General features: G+C 38.5%; 2 protein-coding genes across 7 annotated transcripts in view; both read right to left on the bottom strand.

The window, feature by feature from the left end:
• LOC108250565 (tumor necrosis factor receptor superfamily member 14-like) overlaps positions 1 to 7,574 on the bottom strand; it is a 29,931-nt gene extending 22,357 nt beyond the window's left edge. For 2 of the 6 annotated variants that reach the window (XM_037976885.1, XM_037976887.1), the window contains exons 1-6: positions 7,420 to 7,572; positions 5,610 to 5,704; positions 4,940 to 5,030; positions 3,975 to 4,100; positions 3,211 to 3,366; positions 2,991 to 3,078 (exon numbers count right to left, since the gene is read on the bottom strand). In XM_037976885.1, coding sequence (XP_037832813.1) covers positions 2,991 to 3,078; positions 3,211 to 3,366; positions 3,975 to 4,100; positions 4,940 to 5,030; positions 5,610 to 5,663 — 515 coding nt within the window. In that variant the 5' untranslated portion in view covers positions 5,664 to 5,704; positions 7,420 to 7,572. Of the gene's footprint in view, positions 1 to 684; positions 2,457 to 2,543; positions 2,582 to 2,689; positions 2,881 to 2,990; positions 3,079 to 3,210; positions 3,367 to 3,974; positions 4,101 to 4,939; positions 5,031 to 5,609; positions 5,705 to 7,419 lie in introns of those variants that run through there. The other 4 variants (XM_037976886.1, XM_025003362.2, XM_017404561.3 and 1 more) reach the window with 4 other exon arrangements.
• A 1,455-nt stretch (positions 7,575 to 9,029) lies between these two features.
• Positions 9,030 to 14,707, bottom strand: part of LOC108228919 (deoxyribonuclease gamma-like) — a 9,847-nt gene continuing 4,169 nt past the window's right edge. The window contains exons 4-6 of the mRNA XM_037976893.1: positions 11,507 to 11,680; positions 10,305 to 10,401; positions 9,030 to 9,646 (exon numbers count right to left, since the gene is read on the bottom strand). Of these exons, the coding sequence (XP_037832821.1) occupies positions 9,509 to 9,646; positions 10,305 to 10,401; positions 11,507 to 11,680 (409 nt within the window). The 3' untranslated portion in view covers positions 9,030 to 9,508. The remainder of the gene's footprint in view (positions 9,647 to 10,304; positions 10,402 to 11,506; positions 11,681 to 14,707) is intronic.

Here is a 14,707-nt window from a genome sequence, read left to right as displayed (position 1 = left end):
GATTCAAGATGGCCGTCACAGCTAATCAACATTAGCAGCATAAAGAGTTCCAACTCAGTCAGGTTTACAGGCAGTGAGTGGAGGTTTGGTGTGGTAGTAGCTGAGAGTCATTCACACCAGGTGCTATGACTGCAAACAGTTCACAGGAGATCTTTGATCAATGGAGGAAAGTTACTTTCATTTCTGAATGTAAATATGTTTATTGGCTTTAAACTTGTTAAATACAGCCAACAAGTTTTTTACTTTTCAAAATACAAAAAATGACAGCTCTTTTGTTAGTATTTGTTGATGTTATTTTGATGTTACTGACATTTTGAAGAATTGTTTTATTGGTTATTGTGTTGTTATTTAAAGGAACTCATTAAGGACACAAATATCTATAACTCAGCCATTTTTACAGATACTGAGCTGAAGTTTGGTGTGGTAGTAGTCAAATCAGTGAAACTTACCAATAAAAACTAACGGAGGAAATAAGTTTTGCACAGAGCTGTGCAGGAAATAATGCATTCATAGTTTGATACGATGTGTTTTTAATCAGAGAACCTACAGGAACACAGCGAGTCGAAGAAATAAGAGATCTCAATGTTTCCTATGGATAAAGTTTTAAAATATATACAAGTATAAAAGGTAAAAAAAACAAGGATATTGTTACAAATTTATACAATCAAAATAAAAACGACTCAGAACCTTTTGTATTTATGTTTTTATTTTCTGTTAAAAAACAAATTCTCAATAAATGTCAACATCAGTCAGCTACTTCTAATGGCATGCATAAATATCAAAACAAGTGAAAAAATAAATCAGAAAAACAGTCAGTGCTTCATGTAAAAATGTGAAAAACATTTGAATAATACTCGAGGAAAGAAAATATAGTGAAACTGAAATAATGAAATATTAAAGGCCTCAACAGTTCAGTTCATAGTGTTGAAAACAAAAACAAATAAAGTTTTACACAAAGTTAGAAATGTCTTATAAAGTCTTTACAACCACGAGTTCCACCAACGCTACATATTTACAATCTAAAGCATGAATTTCCTCAAACAATCCAGATTATGTGTGTAGAGTTAGACATCATTTTCACTAAGAGGAAATCAATAGGGATCATCCTTAACAGATGAGGTGTCCAGCAGCACAGTTTGATATTTTTACATTAAAGAGTTATCGGACAAGAAAGAGTCAGACGTACCAGAATAATACTTCCAGTCTAAGTTTTCTCACAGACCGTTTTCCACCATCTTGATCCAAAATGGACGTAAACGCTTCTCTAATTATTCTCCCAACGTACCTCAACGAAACAGCCACGAGAAGAGCAGAATGTAAAACTTTAAGACACTAATCGGTGACGATGATGAGAAAAGATAACTAACAACTGGCACGTTAATTATCTGGTTCGCTTCAAGTTTCCTGCAGCGCCTTTAAATAAAAAAGATGCCATCATTCAAATAAAGTCATGATAAGTTCCTTTTTTTTGCCCTTGCAATATAAAACTTCAACTTGCTCCAGGATTGTGCGTCTTCTTGGATGGAGAAAAGTAAAACGTGTCCGTTGTCTCATGTTTGTGTCACATTTCATGTAAAGGTTTGTTTGTGCAGCTCAAAGTGCTGAAAAGCTTTGTGCATGTAATTCATCTCATTAATAAAAAATAAATTAAGACTGGGAGGTTCATCTATAAATATATATAAATATATATATGCAAAATCTCTGAATTTAAAAATATAATCTGGCTAACATGACTTTATAAAAAAATACTGGTTTTGGCTTTAGCAAACTTTTGCACATTTAGTTCCTTCATGGCAGCCATTTTTCACATCATACTGCTGTAAAATGACATTCTGACCTTCTATATGCACAATCTGAAACAAGTATGGTCACAGCGAATAAAAATAAAAATAAAAATAAAAACACCAGCATTGAACAATTCCTCCCATGTTTGAACCCTTTTCCCCACATTCAGCATCAGCTGCAGCTGTTGGAGTCATTTGTTTACATTCGAACATGGAAGAGTTCACTTCAGACAGTCTGACGGATGTCGAGGCAGTAAAATAATCCCTGGATGTAAACGGAGTCAGCGGGACAACGATGGAGTCAGTAAAGTTCTTCTCTCCGATTCTAAAAAGAGTCGACAGAAGTCGAGTCATTCTGGGGAGGAAATGGAGCGGCGTTAAAGAGCTGAGAGCAGAAAGACATGAGCCGAGATATTCTGAACTGTAACAGGAGGCTGAACGCCAAATTCAGCTAAAAACAAAGTCAGGGAATATTTGCACTGAATGTTTAACATTTAATGATGTAGAAATCAGAAACACTGAAAAATTACTAGGATGGCTTTAATGGAGAAAAGTGATGAAGCAACTGGATATTTGTTGAGACATCAGGTGTTGCAGCTCAGTCATTAGAATAAAGAACATTTTGTTGTTACCTGAAAGTTTCTCCTCCTCCTCTGGTCCATTTGCTGTTTCCTTTAATAAAAATAAAAACACATGGCAGAAATAAATATGTAGGTTGTTGTTGATGACTGTGGACGTTACAGTTCAGACAAAACTGACCTTTGATTTGTTTTGTTTCATTTCCTGAAACTTCATCTCTAAAAAAGACAAAAACAAAAAAAACACTATAAGCTCTAATATGATGAGGATGAAAATTCTTCTTAATTATCAAACAAAAACATTTTATTGCCTTTTCTCATCCTTACCTAGTTTTAGGAATGATGGTAGTTTCCCAGACCTCCGACAATATATAAAAACTAGAATGCTTATTATTATTAATATTATTATTAAAAAAACAGAAATCCCAACTACTGTCTTAATGAAACTTTTTCCTCCACATTGAGCATCAGCTGCAGCTGTTCCTGCTGTTATCAGCCGAAGGTTCAGCTCTTCACATCTGGAAGGACAGAGAGACTCTTTTACAGGAACATGTTGTGATAAATAACTTCCCCACTGCTCTCAGGAAGCAGACATGTTGGAGCTTTTTAAACATGAAGAATCTCTTACTGAGTGTGAGGCTGACATGATGTTGATGCTCCGTTAGAAAATGATCCACTGCTGCAGTCAGAGCACTCAGCGTCTACGGACGGCGTTCCTGCACAAACACAGCTCACATCAGGAAAGTTGATCAGAAATTCAGTACAAATAGAACCAGATGTGCTCTCTGAACCGTTCCCTAAACTTTGGGGTTCAGGTTGAACTCTCCTGACCTTTAACCTAAACCAACCTGTTCTGTTGATGTACTGTCCTGGTTCACAGCTCTTGTGTCTCTGAGCTGCTGAACAGCCTGTATTTGTGGGTTCGATGCAGAAGAATCCCTCCATTGGTTCACAAACTGTGTCTGATGATAGCTCACATTTCCTCTTTAGTTTCAAACCAGAACCTGGAAACACAGACAGAAATAAAACTTCTGCTCTGCTTTAACAAGATCTCCCCAGACTTCAGTGATGTGATACGACAACCTGTCAGAATGAAGGAATTCAGATTAAACATCTGAACAATAACTTCATTATAAAAGTTTTCCCCGTAGCAATACATTGATTCTTTCAAAAAACACAGCTTTATTTTAAAAACTGCTTCAGCTGCTAAAACTAACACTACTATAAATGTTACAGCAGCTAATGCTAATACTGCTAATATTAATCTTTTAGCTCGTGTTTTGCTACTTGTGGCTTGAGGCTTCCTGTGTTTGTTTTCCTCGTTTCTTCGGTGCTCAGTGTTAGTCACAGAAACTTGTGTTTTGTTAATATTTGTGTTACCGTATTTTCAGCCGTGTTGTGAATGTTTTTTAATTTGTTTTTTTTTGTGTGTGGGTGGGTTTGCTTTGGAACAAATCATTTTAATTTTCAAAACACACAAATCACCTGTTTGAACGGATTAAATTTGTATTCAGAGGTTCGTCTGTATTAAGTCTTTTGCGAAAAGTGTTTCTCCAACTTGTGAATTCACAGGAATTGCTATTAAAAAGTAGAAAAACAAACAGAAAGTCACCTGACTGACAGGAAGAACACACGTTGCACTGCGTTTGTCCGTTAGGCTTCTCCATATAAGTACCTTCGGTGCAGAATTCACAGGCTGTACTCGTATACTCAGTGCAGTGTTTTTTAACATGACTTCCTGTTGAGACACAAAACAGCAATTTAGTCTCACGCCGTTTTATTTTCACGCTGAGTAAAGATTAATCAACACTTATTATCGTTTCATCCAACAAGTTAAGATACAGTTTTAGAAATTGCAATCGTAACTGCAGGACAAACTGCGCAACGTTATCATTACAAGTGATGATGTCTCTGCTGGTGTGTGGTTCTCTGTCGTGTTAGCAAAATATCTCATGAACCACTGGATGGATTTTAATGAAACTCCCAGAAATGAATCATTGGATGGATGGACATGTACCACTGATTACCTTTCGGAGCCAACCTAACTGAAGACAGGTAATCGATCTTAAAAACTCAGTCAGTTTTACAGACACTAAATTTTGATTTGGTAGTAACTGAGAGTCATCCCCAACACAAACGCTGATCGCTAACTGATGAAGTCAAATCTGTGTTTAAACCTTCACCAAGAACTATAGGAGGCTACCCTGTCTGTTAGCAAAATATCTCATGAACTAGTGGACATTTTTCAAACGAATTTGTCAGAAAGTAAGCTTTGGCTCTACATCTACAACTGATTAACATTCGGAGTCAATCCAATTCAACATGGCTGCCACAGCTAATCAACCTTAGCCAACATAGAACAAGCTATAACACAGCCAATTTTATAGCTAAAATTTGGTTTGGCTTGGTTTAGGGACAACTGCATCCTGCTCCTTTTCAGATTTAGTTTGAATAAAACATGACTTTAATCGTCAGCAGCAGCAACCAAAAAGCCAGCATATTATAAAATATTAGCAAATACAAATAAAACTTTAGAATCCCAGTGAAATGATCCATTAACACCCAGCCTGAACTTACCTTCGGAGCATTTAGGGCAGCATTCATTTTCTATCTGGTACTCACTCCCATGACATTTGAGGTGGGCAATGTGTATTGACGCAGCGAAAAACTGCAAATAAATTATTGGGGGAAAATAAATAAATAAAGCAGTGGATGGAAAAAATTATAAACAACACCAGTAATTAAAAACTGAAAAAAAAAAAAAAAAAATGCTGTAAAAACTCATGATGGATTATTGTTCAATGTTCTGAAGGGAACTGGGGTTAGTGTGTGTGTGTTTATCATGACATTTGACAACATTATAGTTAATGTTACATCTTACTCCCTTAAAAAAAAAAAAAAAAAAAAAAAAAAAAAACACTTAACAAAATGAACAAGCACACAAAAAAACCTACTTCAGATGATGGTATGAGAATGTAAATGCAGTGAGAAAAACAAAAAGGTCAAATCTGCTTTTCCTATCCAGACACTGTTATGCTGCTGGTTTTAGTGACAGCCTTTTTTCACAGCACACATTTTGACTAAAATATAATATGATATAATATAAACCTTGCTATGAAACGTGTCTCCATCTAATTACTGCTGTAGCACAAACATTGTTGATATGAACATTTTTCTATGACATGGAAACATATCTGCTGTTAAAAAGTCTGTTGTTTGTTTTTGCAACAAGTCACTTTTATTTTACCATGATCACTGCAAAAATCCCCGGTGTTATTTTAAAATCCACAGCAGAGGGCATGTTGAGACACCGTTATGTCAGCCAAAATCACAAGAACATATCTGGGGAAAAAGAGAGAAAAAAAATCACTTAAATTCTTCACACGCAGCTATAGAAACCTTTACTCTTAACTTTTTATCTGGAGATCAATCTACCAACTTGTATTTGCAGCCACAATAACTACTTGAAGGAAAAAGGTGAGACTAAGTCTACTAGACTTATAAAATTCACCAGTGTTCAACAACTAAAAAGGTGAAAAAGGTCAATAGACAATCAAAAATCAAACAATGAAAAACTGACTGGTTATTTTGTTTTTTATTATAACACCAAAAACGAAAAGGTGCCTGGTTTTTCATACTTCACTTTGAGGCTCAGATCGAAAACACGAAATGGAAAAACGGGCAGCAGGACAGTATTTGATTTTAATATTTAATTGGTCGGATTTAGGTGATCTGGAAGTGGCTCTGTGTGCGGCAGTTGAGGTAATGTAGTGGTTACTGTGGCGGCGCTCGAACCAAACACTATTTTGATCGAGGACTCGTTTAACATAGGTTTGATCCTCGAAACATTACGCAAGTCTCCATGGCTGATCGGTCTGACTGGCTTATCTGGTCCTGAATAATCGATATTGCACAGACATAAATAAGTATGTCTCTCATCTGTCGCTGCCATATTGGACAGATCTCTTCTCTCTAAGAGCCAACAGGACTAAACACTGAGTTAATTATTATTTGTAATAATATTTAATATTATTACAATAAATATTTATTATTTCAACAAGGAAATCAATTCAGAACCATATAGTTATTATTATCTGGTTAAAATAATAGTTATTATTAATATTATCTGTTCAAATAATGTTTTTTATTATGATAGTTATTGTTACAATAACAGTGTATATCTGTGAACCTGAATGATAAGAGTTCATGTAAAATTGGGCTCATTTTACTCACAAAAAAATCTCAATTTCTAGTCCTCAGCATTGTTTACAGTGCTGCGCCTTTAAGATGACGTCAGCAAGATGGCGTCGCTTTCACATCGGCCCGGGACTTTAAAGCGGGGTGTCCTGTCTATAGGATACAAGTCATTGATCCCAATTCTTTAATGTCTACATGCTTGTAACCTGCGACTGAGTACACGCTTCATAGAGGGGCGCAGGGTGGAGGGCGAGGATTTGGGACCGAGCGACCCTTTTCACTCTTACGCGTTTTAAAGCGGAAGTGTTGCGCAACAACTTCCGGTAGCTTTAGCATTAGCATTAGCTAGTGAGGAAAATGGCTCAGTCTCGGCGCGGTTGGTTTTTTTTTCTGTTCCTGGTTGTTTTTGTGTCCTATCAGATGAAAAGAGGCAGTGGGTCCAAGCGATCAGACGAGATGAGGGCCCCGACTTCCGCAAAAAGCCAGGAAGCACTTTTGTATACGCTCCACTTCCGGGTCACCTAAACTCGTCCATTTAAAGAATAAAATCAAATCCTATCGGTCAGGACCAGATAAACCAGTCAGACCTATCAGCCATGGAGACCCGCGTATTGTTTCGAGGATCAAACCGCTGTTAAACGAGTTGTGTGTGTGGTTCGAGCGCCGCGGTGGCTCGATGCAAACTGGATCCCAAACTCCCTCTCTGATTCCCGGTTTAAAAAGTTTCGATGGCTCGATGCAAACTGGTTCCCAAACTCCCTCTCTGACGCCCGGTTTAAAAAGTTTCGATGACTCGATGCAAACTGGTACCCAAACTCCCTCTCTGACGCCCGTGGTTCGATCCCCGGTGTCGTGCTTACCTGGTACCGCTGAAGGGAAGACAGGTTAATGGAGTCACTCCGTCCGGACCGGAGGTTACCGGTTAGCAGCTTTGATTTTTCCTCCGCCTCCTCCCTTCAACTCCGCCCCAATTGTTCTTTTTCCGTTGGTTTTTTTTTTTTTGTGTGTGTGTGTGTTTCGAGAAAACTCGGCACCTCCTGCTCGACTGTTCCGAGCCAACTGATGAAGTTTTTTTTTATTTTTTTTATTTAAATGAAATAACACAATCAATACAAGGCAGTTATCATTATACATTTGAACACAGATAAACAAAAGCCAGGGGGGAAGCCAACTGATGCAGTGTTTTGGTGGCTGCAATGTGTCAACACGTCAAATATCACGTGACCGCTCCTAAACGAGGTCTCGTTCTGGTGACGCGCAGCTCGCCCTGCGCTGATTGGCAGGAATCCCGAGTGGGCGGGTCTTGTAGTTCTTGTCAAGGCTTTAAAATGAGACTGAATGGGTTTTTGGGAAGGTGGACATGTTTTTGGATTTGAGTCTGTGAGAGTCTGAATTTAGACAGTTAGATTGTGATTTTGAGTGTATTTAAAAATATTTGTGAGAATGAATAAAAATCTTTGAATGTCACTCAAAGCCTCTTATATGAATCACTATCATGACATCATAGCATAAAGTTATAAGTTCTCAGATAGTATTAAATGAAAATAATAATTCATGGAATAATAATGAGATTTACAGTCCAACAGAACAAGGTGTCACTATTGTTTTAAAAAAGATCATGTTTATTGTAACATCCTCCTTTCAGTTTATAAAAAAACACGTTTCGTTGGAGAACATGAGCTTTAATGAAAACGGTATGAATGAAACAGACTCGTGATTTAAAAAAAGTTATCAATTTTATTCACGTTAACTGTAGTACATAAAAACAACCACCAGATTTTTAGGGTGTCTCGAGTGCTTCGATACAATAAGCCATTTTCTGAGCAACTGTTTCAAAGTGGTTCAGAGATTCAGGAAGCCTCGGTTTCACCATCACTACTGAGAGCTCTGCTTCCTGTTTTAGAAACTCTAGGAACCGCAAGTAAACCTGCAGTCTGAGGGCAAAGTCAATTGGGACAACATTTAAAGGGCACCAAAAGAAAAGCAGCATTACTGTGTACACTGGAAATTAAGACATATGTCAACAGAACCACAGAGCTGGAGACTACAGCCCACCTTTGAGTAAATATTGTAAGAGACTAATTTATTAAATGTCAGGTTTCTGCAGGCAGAATTCATCCCAGTGATTTCTGATGAATAATTCATATATTATATATAACAGGCTGCACCAAATAAAGTGTGGTGGTGCAGGTCTACACAATACAACTTTATTAATAAAACACTTAAAATAAACTTTGTGGTGTACACTGATTAAAAAACAAAGGTAAGCAAACACTATTGATGCATTCAGGTGTATCTTCTGCAGGGAAGGCTAAAATCAGCTGCAGTTTGTTTGTTTTGTTTTTCAAAGATATGAAATATTCCCAAAGATTCTCCGAAGACGAGTGAAAGGTCTCATACAGGGACTCACTCGGCAGGATGTGTTTAAAATACGTAATTAGAGCTGAAAATAATGGATTACAACGAATAAAACTGTTCTAAATTATAGTTTTATTTCAGCTACAACAAAATGTTTATGATAAAATATCACACACTTAATTATTTTACATAAAGAGGTGAAAACAGAAAAGAGAACGATAAAAATCTAATCATTCTTTTCATAAATCTAAACCGGCAGATATTCATGAAGTTCAAATTTAACACAACTTTGCAACATAATAAATATTTACAGCAGGAGATTTAGATGGATTTTAACACTTGGTCTTCTCTGTAGCATATTTACACGAAACGACGTGAAATTTGAAGGTTCTTCGGATGAAATGGAGCACCGGTCGATGACAGGAGATTTGACACTTGGCTGAATCCAAACCAAACTTTCGTCACTTCTGTGAAAGAAGCATCATCTGGAGAATCATGAAGTTTCCATCGGTTCATAAAGTCAAACGTCCTGAGGTTTCTTCTCAATCTGAGATGTTAGAAAGGTCCCCCCCCTGAGGGAGGGTTTGTGATTTATAGTTCTTGGAGGATGAGGGGGATGAACGCAAACAGAGGGAAGTAATTCGTGAAGGAAGCTCCTCCGGACGAAGCTCCGGATCTGACCACCTTCAGCAGGACCTCCACGGGGAAATGATCGCTGACGTCCAGCGCCTGAGACGACAGACAAAGTTCTTTTATTTTCAAACAATTTCACGTTTACAACGACATCTTCTTCCAGGTTTCAATAAATCGCAACACGGTGACCACGTTCAGATGTTGAGACTCAACAAAAACGATTCAAATTTACTGAAAAACAACATTTTATAACCGGTTTTGGGTCAACATGGTTTCACAGTAATGAATTTAAATTTAAAGGACAAAGATATGGCCACTAATTATTAAATATGGCACTAAAAAACTGAGAATAAATACATTTTAAAGCGATTAATTGCCAAATACGACACCTAATACTACTGGTAGTTCCTCTTTTTTTATCTTTGTAATAAAAAATGTTTGTAAAGATCGTTGGTTTGCTTTTTTTGGACCGAATGGGACTGAATATCCTTTTGTTCTACTTTTTGAAAAACGACAATTCAAGCTAATCGAACACAAAAATGGCTAGAACTCAGTCAGTTTTACAGATAATGAGCTGAAATTTGGTGTGGTAGTAGCTGAGAGTCATCTCCAGCACGTGCTATAAGGGCTCGCAGATCACACACTCACACACACGTTTCATTAGCTGTGTTTGCTGTGTTGTTACGGGTCTCAGTCGTGTTTTTGTGTCCGTATATTTAATTTGTGCACACGCAGAAACGCAGAAAAGTGTCACCTGATCCTCTGTTAGTTTGTATTCCTGCTGGAAATTAAACGCCCGGGCCGATGAAGGCACGACCGCTCTGTTGAAGGTCTCTCCGTGCACAACGATCCTGTTGGACAAATAAAGAAATGGACAGGAAGGTTACAGTGAAAAAAATAGGTTTTTATTTTTATTAACCAACAGTACTCTAATTACTAACCAATTAGTACTCTGTTTACCCGAAACAAAACTTTTCATAATGAGAGGTGAAAAATAAAACTTCCTGAAATATTAACTGTTAAAACTCCTGGTAAATAATAATAAAGCTGCTCCGGAGGCCAAAGTTAGGTTTCGGTCAGGGGTCTGCAACCTTTAGGAGTTATTTCTGTCGTTTCTCCCGATAAAATAAATTTACCCAAAGCTGCAAAATGTACTTTAAGTTTGAAATAAAGACAACATAATTCACTGAGTCGTATATAAATACTAAATTAAAATAAAATCCAGGATCGAGGATCAAGGAGACTTTATTTAATTCCTCCAGGAGTTCGCGGGGCATTTTTTGTGATTGTTGCGGCTAAAATGCCTGATTTCACGGGGCATTTTCCTAAAAGTTGCGATTTATTTTTACTAAAATTAATAAAAAAACAACTTTTAATATTTAAACCAAAAATACTTCCTAGTTTTGTAAGATAATTCCCAACAAACATTGACATTCTCAAAAGGTGCTCTCCCAAAAGTGCTGCCAAAGAAATCCTTTAATGCTGACAAAGACTACCAGCTGCAGTCAATCATGATCACCAACAGGAAGTTCATAAACCCTGGCCTCGTCAAATTAAAAGACCTGCCAGAAGCTTCAGCACTTATTTATTTTCAGTGAATATAGACAGTTTGTATAATTTCGACCCATTTTTGCTTTTAAAAACCATCGGAGTTGTAGGTCGTCTAATTTTTCCACCCTGGAAAAAGAACGGTTCAAATAAATCATTAAACGCACAAAATTAATATCAATCCATGGTTGGTGGATGTAAACTTCTGACTGCAGCTGCAAATCTTAGAAAGATCATCATTGTTCAGGAAAAATAAAAAAAGAGCTACTTTATTTTTATTTTTGACGTTTTCACAACCTTTATTATCCTGCCATTAAAGCACCAAGAAGCTGAAAGACCCTTTGAGTTCCTTCACAAGCTCCCAGACTGTGATCGTTTGCTGGAGTCACGTGTTTGAGGTCCACTCACCTGTCGTAGACGCAGGAAGTGCTCGCTCTGACGGTGGTGTCACTGTTCTCCGGTATGAGCCAATAGAGACTGGCGTCCGTGATCAGGCGCACTTTCTTCCTGTTCTTCTTGGCGAGGTAGCTACAGTCGGCATTAAAGTCCCCGAGAAGCATCACGTTCTGCTGACACAGAGATGATCACAGTCAGACGGTGCACTCGTTAAGTTCTTCAAGCTACATCGAAGGAAGTTATGCTAACCTTTAATACACAGGCTACTTATTTACAAGTAAATATGTAAATATCCAAGAACCTGTGGAGGTTTCTCACTTTGCTTTAGCACCACGAATATATAAACCAGGGGTGTCAAATGCAAGGGGGCCAAAATTAACCTTGGTTTTAGATGTAATATGTCAAATCATTCATATATAAATATCTTTTCCCAGTTACAGATTATACAGAATTTAGAGCAAACAGACTTTAATGAACACAGACAAAAAGATCAAACTTCATCATTAGCAGTCATTTCTTACGCCTCACTCAGCTTTTAAATGAAGTTTTTAACATTAAAACAGACAAAAACCTGATCATGCAGAAATTAAAACTATATATTGTTGGCTTCTAAGTCACTGTCAGAGAAAACTTCAGTTTGTTTAAGCAAAATAAGAATCAGAGACTCGATCTGAACCAGACTAGAGGGCCGGATGAGATGTTACAGAGGGCCGGATCTGGCCCGCGGGCCTTGAGTTTGACACGTGTGATAGAAACTGTAACTACTGTGGACTCCAATGAGCCGGGCCTTTTAGCTACAGTTCTGCTCATTTTAAATAGAATAGAATTTATAGTTATTCACTATACACATGTGCAATGAGATTAAAAGGCAATTCCAAAACAGTGCAAACAGTATAATTTATTTAAATACATTTATAAATATACATTTAGCCTTCTAAATACAGTTATGCTAATTTTAGCTTTTAGCTTCTGTTCAGCTTCTTCAACAAAATCATTCAGCCCTCAGCATTCATGCTGCATTTCTGTAGAATTTTGATCTTTTTAATCAAATAAAGTTCTTCACATTGCAGCAACACAAAATTTGAACAAAAACAAAATATTCTGACATGGCTATGACATCACTGCGTGACATCACAGAACCTTTGATGTGCAGACATGGCTATGACATCACTGCGTGCCATCACAGAACCTTTGATGTTCAGACGTGGCTGAACGAAACCTTTGATGTTGATGTGGCTTTATGACATCACTGCCTGACATCACTACCTTAGTTATTTGCTTTGATCTGTTGAAAATCATCATTCTACAGTCGGACCCCGGCGCAGGAACACGTTCCCAGTGAGAAACGCAGTTTTACAGGAAAATAGTTAGTCATTTTGTTTCCGAACAGTTTAATTTGTACGATAGAAAGAGCAAAAATGTTTAAAAACAAAGAAACCATAAATACCGAGGCTCTGTGCAACCAGAACGGCAGCGTTCACGAACATGAGGCCCACGGAAAAAAAAAGAAAGGTAAGGGAAAGAAAAAAAAACAAAAGATTATGAACGTTCAAAAAATAGAGTCGCCCTTAGGGAATACAGAAAAGACTCTTCCCCAAGATGCCGAGACCCTGAATAAAGACAGCGACCAATTATTTAAAGACATGGAAACACTTTGTATACACAACGGACAGCTGGAAATGGTCATACACGACCTGGAGATGGACAAAAACAATTTAAAAGAAGAGTGTACATTCCTCCGAGAAAGGCTGCTTAAAGCTGAGAAGAGTTTAATTATGACCAACCACACGCATCAAAGTCAGACCGAAGCGTTACGAGAAGTCACGACGAAACAACAACACCTAGAACGCGACTATGCTATGATCAAAAGAGAAAGTGAAACCCTTAGGCAGCAAAACTGTGACTTACAGAGACAAGTTTCTGAGACAAATAAAGGACTGACTTTACAGGATCAGGAGCTCCAAGCTGTTCTGACTCAACTCGAACAGAGTCGGCGCAACTCGGAGGAGTTAAGGGCTGAAAACCAGTCTGTGAAAAAGCAGAACGAAGCCTTGAAGAGGGACGTCTGCCAGATCAAGGAAAAGCTGCTCGAAAGCAACAAGGCCTTAAAAGAACACGATGAACGTTTTGAAGCGCTCAAAAATACCACGTTGACTCTGAGACGTCCTGAGGATCGCTGTAAGACCGCCAGTCGGGGGTCATCCTCTCTGACTGAAAACGTTGTGCAGCTTTCCGGGAGTTTGTGCAAGGATCAGGACTCGGTGGACCTGAACGGTCAGGCTCGGCAGGAAGACATCGAAAGCGGAGAGAGTCCACCTGTCACAGAGAGTCTGGAGGAGCTGGCTTTCAAACTCAGAACTGTGTCTGATGAGATCAACACCCAGTATCTGAACCAGAACCAGCAGCCTGTGGACGATCTCCAATCAAACCGTCCCTTTCTTCCCAACAGTCCACAGGAACAGCCGTCTGCGTATGAATCTGTGTCGGGCAGGATAAAACAAGCCTGGTCGAACATGTCCAAGACCACTGGGTACTGGGTTCCATTATGGATCTTCTGAGTCCTCCACCAGTCCATTTCACAGAAGTTATGAATGTATCGTAAAAACTCGTCGCACTAAATTATTGGGTTTACTCCGGGAACTCCGGTTTCCTCCCACAGACCAAAAACATGCACGTTAGGTTAATTGGTAACTCTTAAATTGTCCCCAGGTGTGAGTGAGTGTGAATGGTTGTTTGTCTCGTTTGTCTCTATGTGTCCCTGCGATGGAGACCTGTCCAGGGCGTCCCCCGCCTCTTGAACATCGTAAAAACTCGCCCCATGCTGTTCCTTCTGCGTGGAGTTTGTATGAACTCACAAAATTATTGGGTTTCCTCCGGGTCCTCCGGTTTCCCCATTAAATCAAAAATATTTGAGCTCTTCTGTGGCTTCCAGCCCATGTTCTTCACCGATTAAAATCTAAAATAAATCTTTTCCTTGATACATTTTCATTTTGAAAGTGTGAAACAAAAACAATATATAATTAAAGCTGCAAGCAGCGTTGGACGGCCCTCGCAGCTCAGCGCCGCTTCGGCCTATGGCGACCGCGGGAAGNTCTGGCGACCGCCCTCTACGCTGTGGCGCACTTCCCGCGCATTTCCCGTGCACTTCCCGCGCCCTCCACTAGGTGGCGCTCTGGGAAAACGTCCGAAATCGCCTTCAGTCCAGATAGTTAC

This window comes from Kryptolebias marmoratus, linkage group LG8 (assembly GCF_001649575.2).
Source record: "Kryptolebias marmoratus isolate JLee-2015 linkage group LG8, ASM164957v2, whole genome shotgun sequence".
Lineage (NCBI taxonomy): Eukaryota > Metazoa > Chordata > Actinopteri > Cyprinodontiformes > Rivulidae > Kryptolebias > Kryptolebias marmoratus.
This window is presented reverse-complemented; position numbering and strand designations above follow the sequence as displayed.